This window comes from Cygnus olor, chromosome 3, assembly GCF_009769625.2.
Source record: "Cygnus olor isolate bCygOlo1 chromosome 3, bCygOlo1.pri.v2, whole genome shotgun sequence".
Classification (NCBI taxonomy): domain Eukaryota; kingdom Metazoa; phylum Chordata; class Aves; order Anseriformes; family Anatidae; genus Cygnus; species Cygnus olor.
The window spans coordinates 65,550,237-65,574,874 of NC_049171.1; the positions used below are offsets into that span (position 1 = coordinate 65,550,237).

Genomic DNA, 24,638 nt, shown 5'->3' on the forward strand with positions numbered 1-24,638 from the left:
CACTAAGTTTTTTATTATAAAGATAGTAAACTCAGTCCTGTATCTAGTAAGAAGTGAGTGTTTTCTGTTCACCATGGGCCTTTTAATCAATGAGAGATAACTTTGCAAACATTGTGTTAGTGATAGAGGGTTTTCAGCCCAGTTATGTTATCACAGGCCATACTTTTCTTAACACCACAAGGATGGATGACATTGACAAGCTATAGCTTGCATGGGTTGTAGGGATTTCCAGTGGAGATGCTGAGGAACTGCTGGTCATTGAGTCTAGTGGAGAACATGGACATCAGTTTTAGCCAGCTCTGCTGTTGTCAGAACAGCTCCTGAAGGGACTGGAGTAATAAATGGAATAAATGTTTCCACCCCGATGACGTCTTCTTCAGGAAAATTCTTCTGATCTGTTTCCGATGCTGTGGAGTGGACTTCCAGGCTATATGCACGGTCATAAATAAAACACGTCAGGTGCATTCCCTGGCCTAGAGAGTGGTGTGGGACACTTGTGTCCATTTGGCTAAACCTCCCCACTCAGTCCTAGCAGTACTATCCGTGTGCCTCTTGTACGCAGTCCTTGTTCTGCCTCATCTCTGCCGTGGGCTGTGGCTCAGGAAGCACTCACAGGCATGGGCCAAAAGCATGCCATGCCGGTAATTACACAGCAGAGATAACTGTGTGACACTACCCAGGCCCATGCTCTGACTTCAGTTTATACAGATGCTGCAAGAGAGGTGGAGCAGGTAAGCTCTGGGGCTTGGATTAACACAAACAGAACAGACTCCTTAACTGCTATTGACGTGAAGCACCAGTGTCATCATCCCAGAGGGTGTGAGACTGTGCTCAAATGAGGTTGGCTTTGCTATCTTCTCTTGAGCATGGACAGGTGGAGAATTAACAAAAATGGAAGCCTGAAATGCAGGAAGAATATCTGTGCCATATTACTGTCTGTATGTTATGTTGAAACACGGCCTTAAAATAGGATCTGCTCCAACCTCTTCCCAGAGAGTAGAGGAGTTATTTCAGTTACAGATATGACATGGAGAAGAAGGTAGACCAGGTCCATAATGTGATCTGAATTCCCTTAGAACTAAGATGACTCTATCCTCATCTATCAGTGAGAGCACACTAAATCTTCAGAGATCAGTGCACGTGTCTGAAGCGCTTCAAGTATCTGCAGAAAGCTCAGATGTCTGAGAGAGAAAAAGGGTTCCTGGTCAAAATGTTAGCATGCTTGCATCAGAAAGAGAAAACAACATCAATTCTAGAAATCTGATCAGAAATGAAAGGGAGCAGCTGGCATACATTCATTTTTCTTTATTTACACACATTTTCCCTAGTGTTCAACTTCATTTTATAACCGATACAAACAGAAATAAATTTTCTTTCCAGAAAATTAGATCTAAGATAAAGTTTGCTTTTTTAAAGAAGGGAAGTAGGATTACATTAGAAATGCACTGGAGTAAAGGCGGTGGAATGATTAAACAGCCAGACTGCATCTGACATGTCAACCTCTATGACAACAGGGTGTTTTTTTCTTGTCATTGTTTTTTAAAGAAATTGATAGGAAACAGCCAGGAGTTAAGGCTTTAAAAATTGCAACGGCAACATGCTCATCAGTGAGCAAACCCTACTCCCTTCCCCTAATGTTAGTGATAAAAGAGGTACAGATGATGCTTTACTTGCCATCACTACAAGAGATTACTTACCAAGAAAACACTTGAGTGGAATTCAGCAAACTAAGCTATTTCAGGAGTAGCTGAATATATTGAGCCTTCCAGAAGTACTCTCATATTCTAGCTATTTTTATACTATATTCATACACCTAAAGAATGATCTTTTTATTAGAACCCAATTGAAGTTGTAAAGCCATCTTTGCTTTTTTTTTTTCAGTTACAAATGAAACAGTAGCATACTATTAACAATTAGCTCACTATCGTTAATGAAAATGTGTTTGTAAGTTCTGATAGAACATACATACAACGTTTCAAAACGGTCACACAGCAGCTTATTTATCTTCTTCCTTTTTGGCAAAATGCAGAGATGTAATACACAATAGATAAAGCTTATGATATTTGTGAGAAAAGTGTTTCTTCTCCTTTGAGGAGGAAAAAGACAAAAATGAACTTCCCAATGTCCTATATATTACTAACACCTTTTAGCACACATCATATAGCTAATATCATACATGGTGCCTTTGTAAAACATCAAAAATCTTCTTTTTCCCTTATGCATACGTAGACATAAAAGAGATTAACAACAGTGAGTTACTAGCCTTTCAAGAAATTATGCGCTAAGGCTCTCTTAATTACATTTCTACAATGACCAATACAAAATCATCTGCTGAATACTATCTCTTTAGTATTAACCACGAAAAAACTCTATAGAATGTGCTGGGTGTTGCTGTGAAGTCTGAAATGGATTCTTCTGATCTTTTAAAGCCTTGGCTTGAATATGAAAAAGCCCTTCCAGGAAAGCAGGATCTAAAATGCAAAGGAAGTGATTGCAAAGTAACAAGTTATTGTATATCTGCTGATAGACAGTAACTCTCTACTGGCACACACTTAACCCACAGTCAATGAGAGGTCTTTTGATTTAGCCAGGAGTAGTTCATTGATTTTCATGAATGACTTAAAACTGAAAACACACACAACACTTATTCATTTTAAGCTCAGGAAAACTTTGGAGTTTACAGCAATAGCAGATCATCATTAAATTACAAATTTGATAAATAAAAAATGAGGTAAGATACAACTTGCCATGGTACTTCGCAAAAAAAGAACTTATGTGAGAAAAAAAAATACATCAGGCTATTGCTTATTGCTCTTTTTAGGAAGGTATGGCTAGTGGAAGAGCATGGGACCAAAACAACCCATGAACCCTTCTGAATTGGGCAAAGGAAAGTTCCTCTTGTTTGAGGGCAGATGCTAAGGAAGGGGCTAGGCCTACGTATTACTCTGGAAATCATGGAGTGAGAAAAGCAGAAACATGTTGGATACATTTTCTAAACATCAAATAACTACAGAAAAATAACATGAAATTTTCTACTTAGAAGTCAGCTCAAAAGAATTAAATGTGAAAAGAGAGTTGGTTTTCGCTACTGATAAAGGAAAAACTTGCAGGAGGTGTAGGGGGGAAATCACACAAACTACCAATGCTTAGTGTGTTAACATGACGTTGACCGATACCCCTGAGAAAAAAGAGCAAATGTTTGCACACTTGTGACACAGTTCCTGGCAGACATTCCTTCCTCAGACAGCCATCTGGGCTGTATTCACTGTCCCAGGATTTCCAGAACACAACAGAATTGAGATGGATCTAGAGCAGCAAATTCCAAATGCAGCTTGTCCATAGGTACACAACACTGGATGAGAAGTAGCAGGATAGAGCTAAACAAACACGAAAGAATATTCCGTGCACTTGATGTAATAAAATTTGGCAAGCTGTTACCATGGAAGGATGCTCAGGAATATCACAGCTAGTCTGCAACTCTCCCTAGCTTGCCCATCTCCGATGGCAAGTCTCAGGTGGCACCTCAGCTGAGGAGGTCTTTGGACTGGTCAACCATTATCAGGGTTTTTGCCCAGCCCACAGTCATCACCTCAGAGCACTGTGAGGAAACACCCAGCAGAACAAAATCAAACACTAACAGAGAGTTTCAGTAATTGAAAGAGTTTGTTACTGTTGCATGAACCTGAGATACCAGGACCCTAAGTATGAAACCAGGTTGTCTGCACAGACCGGTGGTGGTATCACAACGAACGCCTTCTAACAGTGTGGTCAACACCAGAATGGCTCATTAAAAAGGTCACAGTGAAGGATACTTAGATATTGGGAAAAAAAAAAAATCTAAGCTGCCAGAAATTTTATACAAGACTAAACAAATAACAGTAATGAATAACCTGGGGAAGGTCTGACCCATCTACCAGAATGCAGCCCAAGTAAATCCAGTGAAACCACGTAGGTGGCATAAGAGAACTGGCCTCCAGAGTCACAAGATTTCTTCATTAAAGATGATGTACTTTTCTCAGCTCTTATTCTCACTTTCTTGAGGATAGCCTTATAAAAATATGCCCAGCTGGACTGGTGACAGTATATACAAAACCTATGTTTGTCATGCATGGAACATACAGCTTAGTAATATATACAACAGGGTGATGGCTTGGTGAGCCCAAATAGATCAGCTTCTGGAGTGTAAACCTCAGTTAGATGATGTAAATACTAATTCTCAATATTTCTGTCCAGTTAATAGGCTGGTAAAAAAAAAAATCCAATAAAACACCTTCACAAACAGATGGCAAACAAGATTCTGATCCATATTTAGCACAGCTAAGTTACAGCACTGCGCCAATAAAATATCTTTGGATGGCTTTGGTATGAGCCTGTTAGATGTGTCCCAAGCAGCAACAATGACACGGGTAATACACAGGCAGTGACTACACTAGAGCTCTGCTAATATCCCTGCTACCGAGTGAACACTTCTGCTGAGAAGCAACTCCTACAACTGAAGGGTAGCAGCATGAAAGAATGCACTGAGACCACTGACGCTGGAGAAATTAAGAGGCTTATTCTTTAGTCTTTAAAGAAGGCTAATAATCTTCTTGATATATACATTTTTTACTTTTATAAAAGCTAAAAAATATATATATATTCCTGACTTCTTTCTCCAATCAGTCTATTTAAAAAAAAAAAAAAAGAAAAAAAAAACACCACCAAAAAAAAAAGTTTTTCTTTGTTGTTTCCCCATTAACTGCAAAAAAAAAAAATTAATTTATTTCTACATTGGGCAATTTCTTCATGAAACATAAAGCCTTTCCTTCTTCTCCAAGTGCACAGGGTGCTACTAAAAACATGCAAAGTTCTCTGGGCCAGAGTAACAGCAACACGGTTTCTCTTTTGTACCTGGACAATCCATTTTCACGTTGGCATCAGCTAATGTCTGCAGAATGACTGCCACATTTCTTCACACCCATTCAACGATGTTTCTTTGCGTACATAAAATAGCAGTTTTGGAAAACATCACTTTAGCAAAATTGGTGCTTCCTGCAAAGATCACTGAGGTATTTCTTCCTTTTCACAAAAGGATCAATGTTCCATTCAAGAAAAAGCGCTGGATTGGTTTTATTTATTTTTAAAGTATTTTCTTATTATGCTTCATTATGTATCTTACAGACTCTTCACTGTGTATTTGTCTGACTGCTTCTCTTCACTATGTGAATAGCTTTGGGGAAGATGGAAACTAATGACCTAGCTAAGGTTTTAACCCAGACCCCCTGGTGTTTTACCAGCTGTGCTATTAGGTTAACTGGCTGAATCTCCCCTGCTTCCCTCTCTCTGATATTACAAAACCCTGTCTATGTATAGCATGCAATAATGTTTAAAATTTTCCCACCCCTAAACCTCCCTCAGCTACTGCCTAGCCTTGAAATTCATATAATCTATCACTGATAAATTAGAATCTGGGGAAGGATCAGACAGATTACCCATATGGTAGCTGGAGAAGAAATATCTAACCTTTTCCTAATGCAAACCTTGCCTAATGCTCTCTGATGTAAATTTTAAGTTCAGAGAAGGAAAGACATTTGCAGAGATGTTGATAAACAGACAGAGCAAAAACTCATTGCTCATCCACTATCTTGCACATAATTTGTTACCGTAACATGCCTTATGCACGATGCTTTTACTACAGTGCTTGGAAAATCTGGGTAATGGTGAATTGCAGTACGAAAGCAAACCCCCTCGCACCTCCCCAGCTGAAGCAAATCCTCGATTTCACTGGGTAGCTTGGGCTGCTGGAATTAATCTGAGCAGCAACGTGAAAAACCTGAGAAGCCTGCCTGCTTTATACAATCAACATTTGTCTAAGTTTCCCTAATAACATGCATACTTATGAAAATCACGGAGGAGAGCAAAGAAGGAACAGCATTTTTCAATGTGTAATGTGCAAGGCCTGCAGGCTTAATGGTCTAAATTTCAGGTTTGAAAAATTTAACCTCCCCAGAGACTTCTGTTCAAAGGTTCCATGGCTCAACTCAGATCTTCCTTTTCATGAAGTAAATATATCGAATATCGTGAGATATATATGGATTTTGTGGACACGACTAAAATACATACAGTGTCTCATTTCTGTCTTGTATGCATGTAAAATAAATCATAATATTTTTCAAAAATACAAAATCAGCATGTTGTCCTCAGTCCCAAATGTCTTAGTCTCGGTCTTATTTTACCATGAGTTATGATTTGACTGATTCTTCCCTTCCTTGATTTGCAGCTGTTCCCTGACAAGTGTTTATTCTGCAGCCTTTTGGGATCCTTTGGGATGAAAAGAACTATCTAGTGTTAGCTATTAATACACACATTATTATATAGATTTCAGCTCACTGCCCTACATATGAACTTAAGAAGACATAAAGGGCCTTAGATCCGAAGTTCTTTATTTTTAGAGAAGCTTCATAAAAAGGTTAACCCAGGTGCCGAGGGAGCAGGGCGTCCTTGAAGCAATGATGCTGTTACGCAGGCAGAGCACAGGTGGCTCGGAGTTTTATAGGCCATGATGGGAGGCTGTCCCAGGGACATGGACGGTGCTCACAACTTTGCAGTGAGCCTGGTGGCAGGAACATCGAGTGATGCTTTGTCAAGTCCTTCATCGGTGGCGGCTTGTGGCTTACTTCACTCCCTGAGCCCAGGGGCAGGGAATCTGAAGTCTGTCTAATGAAGTCAGTGGAAACTTTTCTATTGAGAAGTCTCTGTGCTGGCAACTATATAAACTCTCAGAATAATTCAATTCTACTCCCTAATCTCAAAAAGAGAATCCCCAATTTAGTTTAAAAAATGAAATAAAGATTCATCCCCAAGTATAACAAGATTTAACATCAGCAAGAAGAAAGCAATGACCAGCTGCTAGTATATAGAATTTACTTGGGAGACCTGACTCCAGGTTTTGAATGTACAGATATTATTACCTATTTCAAATCCTACTTCTGCAGGTTTGCCCTCTCCCAGAGTGCCTTATCACATGCAAATCATACCCTGTCCTCTTGCAGACAGCCAGCACTGCTGCATATTTAGTGCACACCACAACTAATCAGATCAACCTAAAGCTGACTCTGGCTGGTATATGTCTGAAATCCAAGTACAGCCTGCAGCCAACATCCTGAAATGGCGACTGATTCCTTTAAGAATTAACCTGGTTTGGCACAGTAGTATCATTCCAAATACGTTCAAAGCCAGAAGAGCAAGCCTTCCTTCAACGCATGACAGAAAAACAGGCACAAAACTCTTCTCTCCCACAGCTCTGTGTGAGAACCAGTAACCTGTGATCCCAAAGGTCTTGATTCTTCATTGTAAGGCACACACATTGCACAGCAAAAGCTTACATTGGTGTATGATGCAGTACACTACAACGGGTACAAAAATGGGGCCTTTGGATGCTACTGCAACAAGAACAGCAGAGAAGTGTGTTTACATTAAAAAAGCAACAAACAACAGCCCTGCTCATCAGACCAACACATTTCAAATGAAAGGAAGATTAAATTACTTTTTTATATCTAAGTTAAAGCATCAGGACTTTTTCAGTCAATTTAAAAAAAAAATAAATTTTCAATCAATTAAAAAAAAACAGTTAAAAAAAAGGATGGACTGATGCTTTTGAAGACTGCTGATAAATTTAATGCTTACTGAACTGAGAAACTAACGTAACTTTTTGAGTCACTGAAGAAGTTCAGTGCATGGCTCCATGCATGGCCCTGCCTTCACATACAGATCAATTCTGTATGTTCCTGTGCATCCTTTAAAAGAAGTGGGGATGGGAGTGCTGATATGGTCTGTCACATCACTTGTGATGAAAGAGATGTTCTACACGGCTAACCTTGTAATGGAATAATTCCCTCAAAAGACATGTGACATCTTCAACTACAGCCTACTTTTTCTCCTTACACGAAGCACTTTTCTGGCTGTTGAGGGCACAATTCATCTAACCCCAGTTTTCTGGGCATGAAGATTTTTCTCCCAGCCTGGCACGGTGTTCCTGTATACCAGCTGGAGCTTAGCTCCCCTGTACTGACCCACTTGGAGAATACAATGTGCAGAAGAGGCACTCAAACATACCTGTGGCTTTGCACTCAGTGCATGTCTCAAGCATCTTTCTTTAAGAGCCTGAAACACTTCAGTCTACATCAAGTAAACTTATTACCAAGTCTGATTTAACCTTAAGTGGTGTCATCGTTAACATGGCAAGCAGAAGAATTTTAATGACAAGAATCATTTTATTCTCTAGCTCCTCAATGCTCTGAATAGATCCCAAATCCCCAAATGACAGCAAAAAATGTATTCGCAGGGAAAAAGTCTTTTTAAGATCTAAAAGCAAACTATAGTATCTTTTTTGTTGCAATAAGAATTCTTTGATCTATTTTCTTCCTTCTAGTTTCTTTTTTTTTTTTTTTTAAGAAGAAAATAGATTTCAGGGAAAAGAATCTCTACCATCAAATGTCAGTATTAAACCATAAATCTGATCAGAAATCGTAGGGGCAAAATACCAGATTGGTATTCTGTGTCCTCAATGCAGGAAAAAACATTTATATTTTGTTAGATATATGACAGTGGAATTTATGTGATGACCGTGTATAAATAAGCATGCCCACAAAACAGTTCAAGGGGATAAAAATACCTGTATGAAATCTAATGGGCAAATTAGGAAATTGTAGTTAGAGAAATTCAGTTGCTACTTAGTGTTTATAGGGAAGCACAAAGAGAACATCAAAATGCCTGATCACATCCCATCTGTTACTACCTCTTGCTGGATAACATCTTGGCTGCCAAAAAAGCTATTTAAATTTACTATATTGCAGCTACTGATAAATATCACTTCTGTGAAGATATAATGCTAAATAAGGTCTAGATCTGAAGATAAAGCTTACAAGCACTTGTGTCAAAAAGATCCCAATTTTGCTTAGTATAACACCTGTACTCCTACAAGCCCGTTCTTACTCCTTGTCCCTGTTTGTGACATGTTTTCACAGAGCATATAACTGTACAACAATCCTCAAAAGCTAGATCGTGTCAACAGCAGAAAGAAATAAACAGCCAGAATGGAAAGGATGACAAAAAGAAAAAAAAGAAAAAAAAGAAAAAAAGGAAAAAGAAAAAATAGAAAAAAGAAAAGGTACTGGGAGAAGGTGATGGAGAAGAGGAAGGCTACTATTCAACAATTTTGGAGGTGCTTACTCCGGGCACTTTCCACACAGATCTGACAGGCACAGAATGGTGCCATGAAACTGCCTCCAGCTACAGAATACATTTTCCAGCACATCACAGCAGCTGCAATGCCATCAATTCTGCTTGCAATCCATGTCCAAACAGAAAAGTTCTCAGTGGTCCTATTTCAGCATATCTCAAGGACTAATTAAATCCTCATTACTATCTTCTAATTATTCCAGTGCTCTGGGATTTCACTGAGCAAGTCCCCAGTGGTGCATTAGATGAAAAGGGTTAAATAACCTGTGTTGATTTTGAGGCTCCAGATCTATTTCAGACCTTTAGCATATCATCAGCATTATCATGAATATTTAACTACATACCGCTGTGAAAATTATAAGGGGAAAACAATTAAAGATTTTTTAAAAATTAATTCTGACCCATATACATTTGCACTAATAAATAAGGCTTCTGTAAGTATCCCCATTATGAGGGTGCTTGCTGGAGTAATAACACGAAGTCATTAACTGTTTCCATTAAATTCAATGGTTTTCAGGAGCTCCCAATTCACTATTTTAATACGAGATTGAAACTGGACGTGTGGATACCCAACTTGAAAAGCATGAAAAATATTACTTAAAATTGGTATGTTTTCTACGCTTTTTCAAAATTAGGTAAGGAACCATTCATTTCTCCCAGAGTGAAAGTGTCTGTTTCAGCATTATTGTGACACGTTTTCTCCTAGTAGTGGTTACATACGTGAATATCCATACACACATCCGGTAATGGACATCTCCCGTAGGTTGCAAAAGTAAGAGTGGGAGTATAAACTAAAGGTCAGGATAGAAGACTTCCTTTTCACACTTCAGGAAACTAGCTCAGAGGGTTAATTTGGATATGCTGGTTTCTATTTCATCCATACAGACACTTTCTGGCCCACGGAGCAGTTTTGGCTACTGAGCACATCCTCAAAGTGCAGCTTCCAAAACTGCAACAGATCAGGTAGGTTGGTACAGTTGAGAATAGGATCAGGCAGGTTGGTGCAGTTGAGGATAGGGAACCTAAGTCCCTGTACTTCAAGTATTCGCCAAATGGGTACCACAGCTGAGGTACTGCTGCTTCCTTACTTCTAGAGGCTGATGTAACTAAAATTTATAAATACAGAAAATAAAAAATCTACTTTTGGTCACAGTAAAGAAAAACCTGGAGTAGCTATATGAGAAACAAAGAGCAAAACATGGATCCCTCCCAGCAGTAAGTTTCAATGACTAGCTTCAACAGCCACGACTACATTTTCACGTGCTCATATGCTCATTTTCACATGCTTTTCATACGCCCATTGCTTCATACTGCACTGTATGACAGGGATGTATAGCCTTAGGCAGGCAAACATAAGAAGTCCCAGCTGGGTGCTGAGTAACCATGTAAAGTAGGATAAAATATAATCAAACACTTCAATAATAAAGATGTGTAAACTTAATGGTTCAAGGTAGTGGTTTAGCATCCAGAAGTGCTACAGTTCAGACTCCACCTGATAATCAAATTTTACAATATCTGATAGATACCATTTTTTTTTTCAAGCATTGAGAGCAAAGGATTCTCTTCAGGAAACTGTTAGCAGCCTGTTATTCATTCAATTATCTCTCTAAATAAGGAAAGAAATGTTATACAAAGTACTAAACCAAATAACTTTACCTTATCCTATGAAGGGTCTCTAGGCTTTTTGTTTTCATTTTTTTCCTTTTTTTTTGGTAGAAAGTGCATCAGTAAGCCATGAGTTTAAATTACTGTAACAAATGCCTATGGATCAGGTGTCCTTAGCAGCAACGATTTTCTGCTCAGGTTTTTATCAGTAAATGACAAGCACCTTCCCTTTGAGTCCCCATTACTCCCCCTCCTTCCTGTCTTCAAGTTCAGTGGAAACCAGTTCAAGCAAGCAAAGGAATCAACTAATGTAACAGCCTTTTTAAAAGGTGAAGTTTTCCATTTCAAAGGAGCCTCTAATCAATGACAGGGCGCAAAAGGGAATGCACGCGTGTTTATGCACGTATAGCGCAGACTTTAGAGAAGCTTTGGGGAACACATTCTGCAAAATCAATATGACCTAGCTAGTTACAAATTTCGTATCTTCTGCATGAAACAAATGAACTTCTTGTACAAGATGGGTCACAAGGATCATGCATATTACACCAGATTCTACATATGAAATGTGAAAAAATTGTGTTAACATTCCCAAACACATTCCCTCTAAGAACATGCCCACAATTATTCCCCCCATAGATGAAGAACAACACTAAATCAACCTGTAAATTTTATTTTCCTCGTTGTTATATACTTGTTTGACTTCCCAGTTTTAGTAGCTGTCTTCTCAATTTTACTTCTGCATGCCCCTCTGTCTCCCCTGACCATATACTGATGCCCGGTTTTGTCCTGTAAGAACAGTCAAAAGGTTCAACCAAACCGTACAGCTCAGTCAGATCCACCTAACTCATCCCCCAACGCCAGGAGAGAAACACACACTGCAGAAACACTTATTACTGAGCAGTGCCACATTTAGTGCCAAGACCCAATCATGCCAAGAAATGCACACATCTTTCGGAGACGCTTGGGTCTTCAAAGCCTCAACCTGATGCACTCCCACTGTCTTGTGACATTCTGTCCTACAAAACATAACACTTTTGTATCGGGTAATGAGGCCACTCTTCTTCACCAAGCACGTACGTTACTCTAAAACACATTTTAAGGGAAAGTAAGTCCCTGCACTAACTATGTATGAAGAATGACCTGCAAAGGAAATAAAATAAATGAGTTGAATGTGGAATTCTCTATTTAATGTTCTCATTAATCAGCATTCCTGGAGGAGGTGACATCCAACACAGAAAAATAGCAAAAATTAGGACTCTTTCCTCCTCTTTGTGAATCCTCTTCGTTTCTCCTGGATGCTGTCCCAGAAATTTGTCATTCTGTGAGTTCAACTTGTTTCACTGTGAGAAAACTTCTAGTATTTATGGTATCCCCATATGGTGCTACTTGGAATATTTCTGGTAGCAAGACATTTTAGGAGGGGCATTTCATAAATAACTCCATGTTTATCACAGTTATCATGTGTCTGTTTTGCAAGCTTGTTGCTAGCACATGTTAACCACTGCATGGACAAGATGCCCAGTTTACAGCAGTTGATCATATGGCCTTGTGAGAAGGCTGTAATAATTCTTTTTTTTGTGAGCTAGGGAGGAAGGAGGCAAAAGGAAAAGGGCTTAACGTTTACAAACAGTAACATTAAGAAAAAATATTTCTCCATTTATTTTGGTGAGCGCTTGCTAGGAAGCAATGTTTTAGAACAGTGCTACTGCCTGCAAGGTTTTTCCTTGTAGAATTTCCAAATCTTCGAACTATTTGACCTAAATAGTTGATTTCCCTTTATATTTAAAGATATTTTTATTTCTAGAACTGGCTAGAGCACTAGCTATCATGTCTGTGCAAAGACATCAGAGACGAGAATTCTAAGAACAGTATCAAAACTACAGTGCTTGTAGCTACTAAAATTTCTATAGTACTTTCTGTAGATCTCCATTCCAAGACAGATAACAAAAAGTTGAATTTTCTAGGACATAAATCAATCATTTACAGAAAACTGCTTTTATACTCTGGATATTCACTGTATTTTAAAAAGACCTTGTTTCCAGCTATGTTTTGGTAAAACCTGCTATTCAATTGCTCTTTCCCCAGAGAAGGAAACCCCCACAGCCTTTTAAAATAAGGATTGGCATTATTTTCTCTGGGAAAAGGAAAAAAAAAATACCAGGAAATCTCACATTACTAATGTGCAACTTAAAATGAAGACTGAACTCGGCATCAACTATAAAAAAAAACCAAACACCTAACAAACCTCGGTCCTGTGGCATTGGTGACTGGCTCAAAGCAGGGTGGGAGCTGGATTCTGACTGGCTGCCAGGAGGCTGCGGTGGCATCTGACTGCCTGTAACACACAGAGAAGAAAGGGAAAATAGACTTGCTTTTAACATTGCAATGCACAAAACCAAGCCTTGCTGCATTTTTAAACCACTTAACATCAAAGAAAGTGCCAGCTGTATAAGTTAAAAACAGAGCTCAACAGGTTCAGCTTTTTTCATTTTTTTTTCTTCATTTTTTGCTTTGGAAACCCACGGAGGAAAGATGCATAAACATATTTAGCAACAGGCATGGTGGAACGTACAATTTTGTATTGAGCGAGTTCCCAACCTCACCGACATGATCCAATTTATAGCTGCAAATCTCCTGACACATATTTCTGTTAGAGAGTTTAACAAAATCCAAGTCTGCTGAACAATAGGGCTCATCCTGCCGAGCTTAAACTGGCCTCCAGCCAGGCAGACATGGCCCACTGCCAGCAATATTACCAATGAAAAATTCAGTCAATACAAAAATGACTAACAACAATAAAAAGTATTTCAATGAATCAGTGGTTTTAACGTTATTTGAATGTCCACACAGAACATGGGAATAAAGAGTAATACGTAGGTGTGCATGGTAAACGTGAAGCATGTTTGAAAGGGAGCAGACAGAAAAGGGGTATCTTATTATTCAAATAAGGCAAAGGGAAGATATTTGCTTACTGAAATATCCATCCAGAACAGACAGACTCATTTCTATGGCCTTGTTCAAAGACACCCCCAGTTTACCCACAGCTGTCTACCCACCCAAAGAGGAAGAATGGCACACACAATGCTGCCTGTGAGGCTTAGGACACTAAATCTTCCCTTTCAATAGTGCTACGCAGTGCTCGAAGCAGGTGCTCCTTGAAGTCCCTTCTCTGGGCCACAATTCAATGCCGCGTCCAGCACAGGGCCCTCGCCACCCCCATTGCACTGCTACAGCACGGCAGCAGCTTCGCACCCCATAGGAGGAAGAAGACCAAGAGCTGGGCATCTCCTGGCCTCCTGGTCGCTGCTGGTTTGAGTCGCCTCTCCTCTCGACAGCCATAGCAGCTTGAAGACCACCGCAGGTTAGGCAGCAAGTATATATTTTAAGCACTTAGCCACTGCAGTGACGAGCACGGTATAAATAGCAGCAGACAGATTTATATCCCTCATCCTCAGAAACTGCTCAGATTGTTTTCCGTTTAAAAGAAATGGAAAGAATAAAAACACATGAAATAGATTTGTGCCTGCTGAGAATCATTTCCTCGTGCTTAGCAGCCACCATTTTTAATGGCTGAGGCGAGGATCCTGTGGCTATTTCTGGAGCTGGGAGCAGAGCTGAAGGAGAGCCAGCAGGGGTTGCTCTTTCTTTAGAGCTACGAAGTGCCCAAAGCTGGAAATAAAACTGAGGAAAGGGGATGTGCCTGCCCTGCCCTTCCCTGCCCTGCCGCTTCCCGGCCTCAGAGCCACCAGCTATGGCAGGCCTGTGCACTGGAGCCAAAGCAATGAGAGAACTGCAATGAACAAAAGGAAAAACCATAAAATGTAGGGTGTGACCACCTCCTAACTACTCAGCTGAGGTGCCTGTGTGCTAAGAAACATGACGGGCAACACGAGCATGAGCGGCTGTGACAGTGGTCTCAGAGACACTGACGCTGGGCTGGAGGCCCAACAATGCCACTTGGTGCCCGCAGGTCCGGGATCCACGGCCTGGCCGGGAGCCCCAGGGTGTGTGACTGAACAAACAGACTTGTTTCGATGACACTCATGGGCAGGCCGTGGCAACAGTACGTGCCTGCACTGTAGTGAACACCTTCTGCTTGACAGAAAGGATTCGGTGGCTCGAACTGAACACAAGAAGTAGCGCCATGCTAACGCACAGCAAGCTGCCACTACCACCGCGCATGCCCGAGGCACTGCTATCAGACAGAGTGCTTCCAGTAAATTTTGACTGTTTTTTTTTTTTTTCCCTGAAAACCATCTAAGATTTTTCAAAATACTTAATAGTAGAGGCAGAGGTACTCCTGATTGCACCCCACAGCTCCCAGTGGGACCCCCACCAGGTGGAGGCTTGGCAAACTTTAAGAGACATTAATATTGCATGGAAGATCTGTACTAGGCAACATATTTTGACTACATTTATAGCAGGTCTTTAACTTTTTACATTGATAATAAGTTCAATTATCTGGCAGAAGCCTTATCCTGCAGATGCAGATGTGCAAGCACAGACAGGGAAAGTCAAACTCTAGAACTGAGCATATACGACATGTTACAAAAATTATTTTCATCTGCATCCTTTGGGAATCCAACCTCAGGAGTTTTGCAAATTCACTGAAAATGTTTATAACCTCTGTAAACATTAATGCTATTTTAGTTCATTTTTAAAGTCTGCATTCTGTTTGTTTGTTTGTTTTTTGGTATTGAAAGAAACTGGAAACCAAAGTTGTTGTTTCACACAAGAAAACAATTTCATAAACGAGACAACCACCTCTACACACATTCAAACAAGGAATGAATTTGCAACAGAAGTGGCCATTATGTTAATTATCACTGGGTACTACAAATTATCCAGGTGCTGGACACACGGAGTACTGCACAAAAATATTTTCAGTTGGCCTGTCATTCTATCCTTAGAAGTGATCTGAAAGGTAAAAGGAAGTTAAGCACCCAAATACCTTTGAAGGCTTGAACTGAACTCTTAATTTGGGTATCTAACTCCTATTGATTGGGAGTGGATGATGAGACTTTTAAAAACCTTTGAAGATCCTGTCTGCCATGCTTTCAAAGTTCCTTTGTCAAGAAAAGAAATGACCTTAAAGATTTTTTATTTCTTTCCTTTAAATGATATTAATCCTTCTCCCTTTCAGCCAGTACAGTAGCTGGTATTCTTGGAAGCTGCTTTAAATTATACATGAACAGACTTTTGTATTTTATTAGGGAAGGAAAACTTCTACAAAAGAAAACAATCTATTTTCTTTTTAAACATCATTTCTACGGCTATGTAAGAGGAAAAAAAACACACCGTTTTTTTCACTGACAGACTGCTGCCTCTTTTGACCCAATGGTACGCAGATGGAAGTTTAAACAGGAATGCCCTTTTCCCATGTTTTGTATAGTGTTGTTATCACACTGCTGAGATACTCTACCCGCCAAAACTTCTGCAAAGTAAACACTACTGATGTTTCACAATATTTTTCTTATGCAAAATCACAGCAAATACAATAATGCATGTTAAAAGGGTAGATAATGCCACACTCATTCTTTCACCTAGATTTAACAGAGGAGCAAAATGATTTTAAAATGTATATAACTATCTTAAAATTAGTTGCTAAAACTACCGAAAGCAGCAGCTTACCTTATACATTGTACTTTTTTTTTTTTTAACAAAGTAAACTCAGTTGACGAGGTGAGAGAATTTGAACTACTTAATAACATAGTTATAAGCTGGTTTTCTATTTTAAAAATTATGTTAGAAATGCTTTTAAACATTTTGCATGAGACTCTGTAAATCTTTGCTTGAAATAGAAGACTGCATTCATTGTACCTTTGGAAAAGGTGGTCTGAGAAAAGTACTAAACGGTGATTGCATTATAATGGTAGCCATGAAATTTGCAGTTAAAGTGTAAAAAGTAAATTCCTTAGAGCCAAGGTAGCAAGAAAGAGCAGACCTTTGATATCCTGCTGGGGAGGGGTCCTTACGATGAATTACTGCCCAAATCAGTAACATTTTGAAACATGCTGAGGGCTCTCTGCTCCCATCAATGTAATGACGCTGGAGGATGCTTGGTAGCAGTGCTCGGTACTGCTCTGGACAATACCTCACAGAATTGCGCCTGAACAATTGAATCAAGAAAGCACTTCAGTGATAACAGGTTCCCCCTGGGAAATTACTGGTTAAAGAGGGAAGGAGGGATATCAGTACAAGAATTTTAAGATGCGTAAGAAACTGGGAAATGGGGACCAGGGGGACTGATCACAGAAACAGACTGTGTTGAAAGGGGAACATCAGGCTGTAGGAAAGTCAGAAGTTAAAGATCTTGTGGGTCATATTTGGGACAATTCTCAATCTATTTTAGGAATTAAGCACTAGGACTCTATTAATCACTTTGGTTAACTACTAAGTAGGGAAGCATAGTCAATAACACAGATGATCAAAATACTATCTAGGAAACTGGACCACCTTTTGTGCTGGAGTAACAAAAATGCAAAGATCTATACTTACAGACCAGAAAGAGGCCTTTTCTAACTGAAAAGCTATAGGATTATCAATTATAAATGGGAGAAGGCAAGGAGGGAAAATTTGACTATATTTTTTGATAATTACAACTAACCATTTGCTGTCACCCTGAATCAAAAAAAAAATATATTATTAGGATGAATTAGGAGAATTATTTCCAGTGGAGGTAAGGAAACATACGCCACTGCTGATGTGCCATTGATGAGCCCTCATGAACACAAAATTAAAAAAAGCCTAATGCTAACTGGAATGGGAACTGAGAATGGCTATGAGCATGACATGACGGGAGACTGAAGGAAGGCATATTAGTTAGCATGGCAAAAAGTAAAGCTGTTATTTTGTGACGTCTTTTTAAAAATGTATTTGCAGCTAAATATCAGGGAGGGAAGAGAGCACAATGTTTAGGATGATCATCAAACCATTACTGGAATTTGAAACAACTTCCTTTTAGGAATAATGAGGTCCAGGAAACCTAGTGAGTATTAAGATGAAACCTGATAAAATAATGGGATTATATCACAGTCAATGTGACAGTAAAGGCTCACAGACCGGAAGGGACACTCGGTCTCAGATCCCTACATCAGAAATGAAAGATCATAAATAGGCTTCTGTATGGGATTGTTTTAAATGGGCTTTTCAGGAAATTGGAAGTGAGGTGCAAATGACCTCAAAGGAAAGAAGTTTTTCTATGGGCAGCATAAAGGGAGACTGATCATGTGGTTTGTGTTATCTCTTTCATCTTACAGAGCCTGTGACCTCTAAAGAAGAAAGATTATTTTCTTCCTTAATTTATGCATTGTAACCAAGCTTCCTGTTGTATCATCAGTATTTTTAAAGTGACGTACTCATGTGAACAAAAACCAAGTGTTGCCTGCGTTTCCTCAAATTAAGACGCACGAAATATTAAAGTCTTCCTTGTAATCACATCGTAACAGATACTTTAAAAGGTCAGCAGCATGAGCACCTTTTCAGATTTTCAGACCATATCTTGGCTATTCACACAGCCAGGGCGCCGCTGCACCACCCGGGAGGGAAACGCAGGCACCTGTGCTCGAACCAAGCCTGCTGGCTCCGCTCAGCACCGTGCTGCAGCTGACAACCCCTTGCTGCTGACGGCAGTGCTGGCAATCCACTGCTGCCTTCTCACTCAGCCAATTTCCACCTCTGCGACCTGGGAGCTCCGGAGGAGCCCGGAGCCCTCCAGCCTTGGGGTGGTTTTGGCCGGTGGCCGCGTGGCTGCCTGAAGGTGAGACCGCAAGCAGCCGACTTGTTCCACTGCAGCAGCGCAAAGCGGCTGCAAGTGTGGAGATTGTCAACTTCAGCCAAATTTAGGGATGTTCCACATTGCAAAGTTATCAAAAATATTGTTGGGCCTGGCCCTGATTTTCCATATTGCCTCTTAAAACAAATGCATCATTCTCCAAAGACACCGGATTCACCAACATACGTGAGTATCGCTCACAAGACATTTAAAATCATCAAAAGGTAAAAATATTGTCACAGTACGTAATTCTGACTGCTAATCCTTAAAGGTTACACTACATGTTCTTCGTGTTTGTATTATATTCAACATATCAAGGACTGGGTTCTGATCAAGTACCACAGAAGTCACCATAACTCAAGGGCTAAATTACTCTAAAATCTGCATTAAAAAATATGCAACACTGAGTTACGGTGTCCCACAGAACCTTAACTCTGACTTTTCTTCACACATATGCAACAGCATAAACATCTTTATTTCATGACCAGGAGCTACTTGTTTGACATGATATAACATTCAGTTCTAAAACAAAGATGACACTGACAGGACGAGGTAGCTATTCAGTATCTTGTTTCATCCTCATTATACAGCATGTGGTCCCAAGGTATTACTTATGGAACACCATCCAAATGTCACCCTCGCTACAGAATAATTCATTGTATTATAGGCCATTTTCTTGTTTAAAAAAAAAAAAAAAGGGGGGGGGGGGAGAGAATTATGTGGCTGAAGCTGGTATCTGCCAAATTGGCCGTCCATGTTTTATTCCCAGGTTGTATAACCCCTGAGTAAGGTATGAAGACTATTAAGAAATACTCAGGAGTATAAAGTGAAATAATTGCTAGTACCACCTAAACTGACAATGGGCTGAGTGTCAAGTTGCAGGAAAGCAAATATTGCCCCGCAGGCAAAAGCTTTCTTTGCTTGGGAGGGAAAGGGAGCAGCACAGCCGTGGCAGGAGGCCCTGTTTCATCTACACCCCATCCAGCAGCCACCTCGGCGTTTGGACCGAAGTGGAGCACCGCAGCAGCATCACCGATTTTTTTTTTTTTTTTTTCCTGAGATTTTGGCAAGAAGCCCAAAGTCAGCTGTCAATAGAAATTTTCAAAAGGCTGCGACTCATCCAAATACGAATGGATTTTCAGCAGGCCACAGAGAGCACCTGTCTGCTTGACAACTATTATTCCTCTCCAGCAAATTTCGAAATCCTGCTGCAAACCAGGAAGGCACTAGAGCCCCTCAAAATTAAGGGCATGTCATTTATTTATTTATATAAGCGAAGGCGTAAGTCAGCCTAAACCTAGGGATCACTGCTTCCCTATCCTCAATAACACCCCTTCTAGACCTGTAATTTCACTTTACAGTTATGAGAAGTTTCATTTCGGGGGATCAAATTCTTTCGACTCCCACCCCTGCCTAGCTCCGCGCTCATTTAATGCATTATTTCCATGAAGCTCGGGAGAGTTCACAGCACACGCTATTTCTGCTGGAGGCCAATCCAGACTCGCGCAGCCCAGGATAGCAACCAGTTAAATCTTCTCTAATCCCTGCATTCAGAAATGGTGGCTCACGGAGGCTGGCACGCAGGAACTGAATAGAAGCGGCAAGCTCGTATTTCTCTCACCAGGCCAAATTAATAAAAACAAAACCTGATTTCTCCTCCTCATTTTCCTATTCTTCCTCCTCCCCAATATTTTTCCTCTTTCAAACACTTTTTTTTGTTTGAGAAGCTTAATGTTTGGCTGCCTTCTGAAGAAACGGGCACAGTGACAGATGAAAGACTGTATTCAGCGTATAATTCAGAATAGGAAAAAATCGACCGCTGTGCATTTAAGATTCTAACAACCTTGCAATTTTGTATAGCCGTTTTCCCCAACCCGTTCTTTTGAAGAAATCTGCTTTTATTCTGTTAATAACTAACCACAGTTGCAGCAGCATGGATCCGATTAGCAGTTCTTACGGTACAAAGGAGAAGGGGGGGAGGGCTGTGAACAGGGTTGCCAATTTGTCCACCTGGGTCCCCAGGAGAAAGATTAGATGAGGCGCTTGCTCCTTTTTTCCCCACTCGCTCACTGCTCCGCACTAGACAGACCTCTTCAAAGCTCAGCCACTGACTTCATTTTTTTTTTTCTTTTCTAAAGTCTCATTTAACCGCCCCGCCACATGTTTTGCACTCTGTGCCACCGCGTCCCTCCAAAGCAACAGTGCAAATTGGGATGAGAGGGGGCTGGAGAGGCTGCGGCAGCAGCTTGCCCAGCCAGCGCATTCTCTCACACCTCCACAGTGCCTTTGAATTGCCTTTAGATTTTCTAAGCTGTATTTTCTGAAATCAGTGTAAAACAGCGAGAGAAGCGTCTGTGTTCTTTAGTGACTGATCCAAGCCCTGGAACCGCACCGTATTTCTTACACTGTCCCTTTAAGCCTTTCATAAAAATGATAGCTTTGCTCACGTTTAGACTGAAAGGCTGCATGGATTTAGTCATTCGTAATTACTTGGGACGTGACATTACATGTTTGTTAAAGCAAAAAGCATATGCTTCAGCTAGAGAAAAAACATTCTCAACTTCTTTATAAAATGTCAGTTAACCAGAATATAAAACTCCTATTGATGCAAGTGCTAAATAACTAAATGCTCTTAACGAAGGACAGGGCAGTATTTCCTCATTATATTTTGCTCATTTCTTCCTTCCAGAAACGAAACCTACCCTGTCGCACACCTGAAACTTAAAGCACAAGAATTCCATTTAGGAAGTAAATCCAAGTTCCAAAAGAAAGAATTTTTCATTATCCGTGCCCATTCTCTAGGCTTCATTTATTACTACAAGGAAAGTTTTTCTCTAAACTGTTCCTCATTGTATCTACCAGTTTTAAGAGCCTGAGAAGCACAAGAAACTTCCAGTATCTGCCACCTAACAGAAACCTTCAGTCCTGATTTTATTATTGCCAAATTTTAACAAAACCACGTATCAACTTTCATTTATAATATTTCCGGTGTAAAATCACGCAAGATGCCAAAGAAATGGTAAACGTGAAATCAAATTGCATTTTTTAATCCGTATTTCTTTTTTCTTTGATCCGTCTCCATGCAGGAATTGTTCCGAATCAATATTAATCATCAGGTGGCATTAGCTCTGGTGGAGTTTGACTCCTCCCTGCTTCTGAGCCTCTCAAGTTCGGGCAGGTAGGTGGAAAGTGGAGCAGAGCTGATATGTGGCAACGAACTATTTTGCCTGTCCTGCCTGCTACTTCTTGTACTACTCCATCGCCTGTGATTAATAGGCATTTAAGTAGTAAAATGCGTGCGCTCTCATTAATCCTATCCTCAAAAGGAACAAACCCTTCTTAGACGATCTGTAGTTTCTCTTATTGCATTAAAATGCACGTTGCACAGCCAGCGCAGTTCTCAGGGAAGAGGGGGAAATGGCGAGTTGCATGCAAAAAGGCTGAAAGCACCTGGAGGCAACCCAGCCTCCAACAAGCATTTGGTGGGTCTGATCTTCCTGAAGACAAGATCTATCATGCCATATTTCATCTTGCCCAACAGCGATAAGCTCCTCAGCCTGGTGCAGAAGCAGAGTGGTTCCCCACGCGTTTTTCATCAGCTGGGAACTTTCCTCCGGGTCGCTCCCTCCGCAAGGTCGCGCGGGCGGAACGCAGCCGCTCGCCCCGACTGCCGCCCGCTAACACCGCTCCCGTGTCACTTGCTGTTTGGAAGGGGGAGGATCAACATTAGCAACCCCTGGTTATATCATTTATAAACATGCAGATGTGGATTATTAAAGATTAATGCATTTTGGGATTGGTGTCGGCATTCCGTTTGTCTCATGCCGAAACCAATTCTGTTCTTCATTAGTCAACGACAACCCGCATCACCCTGTTGTGGAAGAAAAATCAAAGGTGCAAGCGTGAATTGAGAATAAGTGATGAAACTGATTACTAAGAAACTTAACGGCTGTAATCAATCAACACATCACAATAATTTGAGTCCACTGTTATCTGGGGATGGGGAGCAAACAGCAAAGCTCGCTGTCAGAGCCAGTTGCTCTCTCCTGGTTACTTTCTGAAAACCCACTTGGCAATTCCAACTCCATATCTACCTACGGAGCAAACCTGTCAAAGAGCCGTCCGAAGCCTTCAACAGTTCAACCCGCATAAGCTCGGTCCCTAAGGAGGAGAGAGAATACCTTGCTTTTCATTATTTTGTTTTAAAAATATTATCTGGAGGTAGTAGAAATGTTCTCTTTTTGAGGCTAAATGCCTGTTTTCTAGCTGAGCTAGAATTAATTCGAGCCACCTTTGCAATTATTCAGGTTCCTTCTTCTAAGGAGGGATGTAACACGTACCTGTCTAGTCAGTTCTGACACTAACCATGAAGTACGAAGGACGCTTTAAATATCTCTAACGGCAGTGATACACAGTCCACATTAACCCTGAAAAACTAACAGCCCACCCCATCACAGAAACAAGCCACTTACTACACTTATGCTGCATTTTATCTGGGTATAACAGCCATCTTTCAACATCACCGAAAAACTTCCAGTGGGAACATGAGAGACTTCCCGTTCACCGATCAATCACTGCTTAATATTGCAAAGGAGGAGGGAGTGAAAGACAAACCTTTTAATTAATGATAATACACAAATTAATGCTCTATTTGCAACACAGAAAAAGAAGCAAAGAGGATCTGTGTTTGTGTAGGCAAATAAGAATGACAGGAAAAAAAATCAAACTTTCAAAAAAAAATATACACTATCTTAAATTTCTGGAAAAAAACGTAAGTGGGCTTCACAAAAAAAGAAATAAATGAACGGGTCAATGATTAAATGTAAACAGTAATAGTTCAATGACAGCCTTAAAGTATACAAATGTATCTGTCAAATCTTGGCGGCTCTGGTAAGTCTATTTGAATTTTGCCATGTGAACCAGAGCACATGCATAATTATGCAAAGATTTTAATTGGATTTCGACAGTCGCCTTACTCCAGGTGGATTCGTACCAGCGCAGGGCTAGCGGTGAGTCACGGAGCTTCAAGAAGCGGCCTGCTGCACGCACGCTGCCAGGGCACGCTCATCAGCTGCTGCCCCAGACGTTTTGCAATGGCCAGGATGGCGAAAACAGGCCTGGCAGGAGTCCGGGGAAACAAATAATGAACGGGACAAAGCACGGCCAGGGGGAGGTGTGTGGATTTGTCTGTCTGGGGCAGGTTGACGTGAAGGGTTTGTAGGGTTTACGTAAAAGGCTTGTAGGGTGCTGGATGAGCCTCTGTGCTGTGCTCGGTGGCCCCTGCAGGATGGCCAGCTGATGGGGCAGAAGCAGTCATCACCACTGTCTCATCTCACACTGCAATTAAAAGCCAAAACTGCACTGTCTGGCTGTGAAATGTAAATGGTGACAAACCAGACATTAAGCAAGTGAAAACACTAGAAACTGAAAAATAAAAACTGCCACTGAAAACCACCACCCAGGGCATGCTGGGTTTGGTGATATTTTTGGTTTGTTTGGTTTTTTTTCTACCCGAAGCTTAACTCAGCGATGACGAAAAACAGCAGGTTGATGGCTCTGGAATATGAAACCCTCTATTGTAAGGAAAATACAACAGGAGGAACTTGAACAGCGTGTCTCATTTCATTTCCTGCACCTGTTCTGGGAAGACCACCTCTGCAGAGAAGGACACCTCCCTGATCTCTCCGACCAGCTCGCAAGGAAGAGAGCAGCTTTGCCAGTGCCTTCTGTAGCACGGGCTCTCCTCAAGAAAACAGACTGAGACTATTTGCTTATTTCGTGATGCCCTGAGCCAACAGGTTGTTAATCAGTCGTGACCCAGGCTGAATTCTAATAGGTAACACAGGTTAGATGCTCCGTATCCTAGAATCAATGCCTCCAGACAGAGTGCTTAAAGCTTACCTGTTTTTCCTCTTAAAATAAAGAAAAACTCTATGTATTGTTCAAACCCTTCAAAAGAAAGGGTTTTAAATGATTGTTATGTGAAACATTCGTGTATTTCATTCGTAAGCATTCTAGATTTGCAAAACTGCTGAATAGA

The 24,638-nt window shown here is 40.6% G+C and overlaps 1 protein-coding gene across 8 annotated transcripts in view; it reads right to left on the minus strand.

Moving 5' to 3' along the window:
- The window catches only part of ARID1B (AT-rich interaction domain 1B), a 325,904-nt gene that overhangs the window by 70,716 nt on the left and 230,550 nt on the right, over positions 1-24,638 (minus strand). For all 8 annotated transcript variants that reach the window (XM_040553589.1, XM_040553591.1, XM_040553588.1 and 5 more), the window contains one exon: positions 13,070-13,159. In XM_040553589.1, the coding sequence (XP_040409523.1) occupies positions 13,070-13,159 (90 nt within the window). The remainder of the gene's footprint in view (positions 1-13,069; positions 13,160-24,638) is intronic.